This window comes from Octopus bimaculoides, chromosome 2 (assembly GCF_001194135.2).
Source record: "Octopus bimaculoides isolate UCB-OBI-ISO-001 chromosome 2, ASM119413v2, whole genome shotgun sequence".
Taxonomy (NCBI): Eukaryota; Metazoa; Mollusca; class Cephalopoda; order Octopoda; family Octopodidae; genus Octopus; species Octopus bimaculoides.
The window spans coordinates 186,185,029-186,189,297 of record NC_068982.1 but is presented as its reverse complement, the minus strand read 5'-3'; the positions used below and the strand labels follow the sequence as shown (position 1 = coordinate 186,189,297).

The 4,269-nt window shown below is 41.3% G+C and overlaps 1 protein-coding gene across 1 annotated transcript in view; it reads left to right on the top strand.

Annotated features, from left to right (window-relative positions):
- Positions 1 to 4,269, top strand: part of LOC106873287 (DNA-directed RNA polymerase III subunit RPC2) — a 78,329-nt gene that overhangs the window by 8,746 nt on the left and 65,314 nt on the right. Inside the window, exons 5-7 of the mRNA XM_052965909.1 lie at positions 1,184 to 1,284; positions 2,072 to 2,281; positions 3,617 to 3,698. Coding sequence (XP_052821869.1) covers positions 1,184 to 1,284; positions 2,072 to 2,281; positions 3,617 to 3,698 — 393 coding nt within the window. The remainder of the gene's footprint in view (positions 1 to 1,183; positions 1,285 to 2,071; positions 2,282 to 3,616; positions 3,699 to 4,269) is intronic.

Below are 4,269 nucleotides of genomic sequence, written 5' to 3'. Positions count from 1 at the left end.
AAATGGTGTATTTTACGTGCCACCTGCACAGGAGCCAGTCCAGCTGCACTGGCAACGAACTCGCTCGAATGTCATGTTCCCCTCTCAGATGCACACACTTATTGTAATGGTCCTTTAGTGTTTCTCTAAGCCCTGTAAAAGAACTTTGAAGGTTGGGCTTCCAACCAGGCCTTTCATGATACCCTTAAAGCCAGGAACTTTTCAACATCCCCTTGTAGTTGCCTATCCTGACATCCAGGGGTATGGTGTACTTACTCTAAAAAACATCCACACAGATAGAGGTCTGTCTGTGCGGTTAAGCAATTCATTTCCTAACCACATGGGTCCAGGTTCACTTCCATTGCATGGCATCTTGGGACAAGTGTCTTCCACTATAGCCCTGGGCCAACCAAAGCCTTGTGAGTAGATTTCATTGTGAGAAACTAGAAGAAGCCCGTCTTGTGTTTGTGTGTTTCTTGGTTTTGACATCATGTGATTGTTTACCCTCATGCAAGTGGTGTCCTTCATTTCCAGCCTTTCAATAAAAAGATGTGGGACCCTGGGGAAAGGTTACCTTACTTAGAAACAAGTGAAGGTTCCCGACAGGAAGGGTGTCTAGCTGTGGAAAATCTGCCTCACCAGATTCTGTCTGACCCACGAAATCATGGAAAAGTGACCGTTAAAACAATGATGATGATGATGATGATCATCATCATCATTTAACATCCGCTTTCCATGCTAGCATGGGTTGGATGATTTGACTGAGGACTGGTGAAACCAGATGGCTGCACCAGGCTCCAATCTAATTTGGCAGAGTTTCTACAGCTGGATGCCCTTCCTAACACCAACCACTCAGAGAGTGTAGTGGGTGCTTTTTACGTGCCACTGGCACGAGAGCCAGTCTGGTGGTACTGGCAACGGCCACGCTCAAATGGTGCTTTTTACGTTCCACCAGCATGGGAGCAAGACCTCTGCTCTGGCAGTGATCTTGCTTGGATGGTGCTGTTAACGCCCCACTGGCACAGGTGCCAGTCATCAAATTTGGTTCAGTTTCGATCTCACTTGCCCCAACAGGTCTTCGCAAGCTGAGTTTAGTGTCCAATGAGGGAAGGTTGGCCTGGGTGCCAGTCATCAAATTTGGTTCAGTTTCGATGATGATGATGATGATATTAAATAATTGTAACTTCTTTTTTTTTTTTTCCAGTGCCGCCTGCGTGACATGACGTATTCTGCTCCCATTACTGTTGATATTGAATATACAAGAGGACAACAAAGAATTATTCGAAATAATCTGCCAATAGGAAGGTAAGACTAAACTAAATTTATTTTGATCGGAGAGGTCAGCCTCAGTCAAACCGTCCAACCCATGCCAGCATGGAAAGCGGACGTTAAACAACGATGACGATGATGATTAGGTTTGTAATTCTTTAGTTTTCAGATTGATATTTCTTTGTGGCAGACTGGAAACGAAACAGGATCACTTGTATGACTGTGACACTCGTTTTAAGTCACCACTTGATGTCATGATGGCAAGACAAGGGTACAGAAACACATACGTATGTACACACGCACGCAGAAACATATTTACACATAGAGAAACACATGCACACACAGAGTAACACACGCACACACAGAGAAACACGCACGCACAGAAACACAAACACACTGAAACACAGACACTGAGACACATACACTTAGATTGAATTAGTTGAGACAGATTTCCTACGGAGGGATGCTCTTCCTGTCGCCAACCCTCACCTGTTTCCCCGCATGGAGATACTTCCCTATGGCCAGATGCATTTTTCGCAAAAGACTGGAAACAGTTAATTCCACTGGTTTGGCAGTGATGCTTGCTTGTAACTCTCCAACGATGTCAAGACAAGAAGGGAGAGAGAGACAGAGCTTCTTTTTAGATTCCATGTGCCAAATCCACTCACAAGGTTTTTGTTGGCCTTGAGCTATAGTAAAAGTTGCCATGCTGTGGGATTGAACCTGGAACCATGTGGTTGGGAAGCAAGCATCTTATCCACACACTCCTGCCTGCACCTATGAACCTTACACATTAATCTTATCTGTTTCTATTTTATTCTAGAATGCCGATCATGTTGAGAAGTTCTAATTGTGTATTGACTGGAAAGAGTCCATCAGAGCTGGCCAAGTTGAAAGAATGTCCAATGGACCCAGGAGGGTATTTTATTGTAAAAGGAACAGAGAAAGTGATTCTCATCCAAGAACAAATGTCTAAGAATCGAATGATTGTAGACATTGACAAAAAGGGTTATATAGAATGTTCCGTAACAAGGTAAGGATTTCTCACCTCTTTCTTGTTTGTATGGCACATTGGTCCATCTATATTGGCTGTCCCCGGTTTCTTTGGATGATTTTTGTAGGGTGCTAGACGGGAAAGGATTGCTAGTAGCCCTTCATTCAACCCTCCTTCATTTCTTGGAACTAAAGGAACACTGGGTAGTCCCTGTGACCCTTTCAAAATGTAATTTTGCCAATATTAAAAGAGAAAAGAATTGGAAGCCACAACTTGACTGGGATTTTGTTTCGTGGACCCAGGGGAGTTCATCACCATCATCACCATTGTCATTTAATGTCTGCTTTCCATGCTGGCATGGGTTGGACGTTTGACACGGAGTTATGGGGCTGTCTAGATTCCAATTGTCTGTTTTGACATGGTTACTACAGCTGGATGCTCTTCCTAATGCCAACCACTTAACAGATTGGACAGGGTGTTTTTTACATACCACTGGCATGGGTGTATTTATGCAGCACCGACAAGGGTGCATCTACACAGCATCAGCATGGGTGCATTTACACAGCTCCGGTATGGGTGCGTTTACACTGCATCAGCTGGATGCCCTTCCTAATGCCAACTACTCCGAGAGTGTAGTGGGCGCTTTTAACATGCCTCCAGCCGGAATTGTATTAGAAACTGTTAAAATATTTTGTGTATAAGCAATTTATTGCACATAACAACAAACTCTTATATGGATCCCCAAGGGTCATGTGGACCCTGATTGAGAACCACTGGTCTAGAGGCTAGGATACATATAACAGAATATTCTGGGCAGAATATACCAGTCAAATTGAATGGTATGGCAGATTTAATGGCTTCTTTCAGTTCCTGCTTACTAAATCCACTTACAAGGCTTTGGTCTGCTCAGGGACACTTGCCCAAGGTGACGCACAGTGGGAATGAACTTGAAACCCCGTGTTTGGGAAGTGAATTTCTGAACCACACATACATCCCTCGCCCTCTTGTGTCAATTTGGATGTGGAGCTTAGTTTCAGACACTAGTTATCTCCCTTACTCTGGCTGCCAGGTTTAAAAGGAGATAAATCTTAAAATTATCGACCATTTTATAGATTTTAACCATTATTGATTTTTATCTAATTATTCTTGTTGTGTTTTGGGAGGGTCATAACGCCAATAATAATAAACACACACACTGTGTATGTATTTGTTATTACAGGAGTAATGACATTTCTAATATACAAGTTTTGTTTTTTAACACAAGCGTCCACATTGAGAATCTTGCAAGCCAAATACAGAAACGAAACACCTAATTATTATTATTATTATTATTATTATTATTATATTTGATTTTTTTTTTTTTTTCATTTTTAGTTCCACCCATGAGAGGAAAAGTAAGACATATGTTATAACCAAACAGAGTAGATATTACCTGAAACATAATATTTTTACTGAGGTAAATAAAGAAATAACTTGGTCTTTTTATTGCTATTTCAGAACATAATAATGTTTACAATTTTGTGTGCAACCATTTTAATTTATAATCGAAATAGTTTAAATCTGTCATAAAAGATTAAAGGTTTACTTTTTCTTCTCAGTTTAATTTATGAGGGTGAGTCAAAAAGTAATGCCATTTTGTTTAGGACAGGTATAATTACCAACACAGGAACATGTATCATACATCAAAATGAAGCTGGTCCTCTGTGGGTCACATCCCTACTTCTCAACATAGTCACCGTTTCTCTCAATAGCAATGTTCCACCTTCGAATGAGAGCATGTATCCCTGCCCCGTAAAATTCTGTTGACTGTTCTTTGAGCCACTTCTTCACTACAGTTTTCACTTCTTCATCACTGGAATAATGTTTGCCTCTCAAACCCTTTTTCATGGGGCTGAAGAGATGATTGTCCAGTAATGAGGAAGTGAAAACTGTAGTGAAGAAGTGGCTACTCACATTATAAAAGAGAGGGTTGGGGTAACTGGAGAAGGGCTTAAATTAAATACAAACAGTTTAAATCTTGGGGTTTT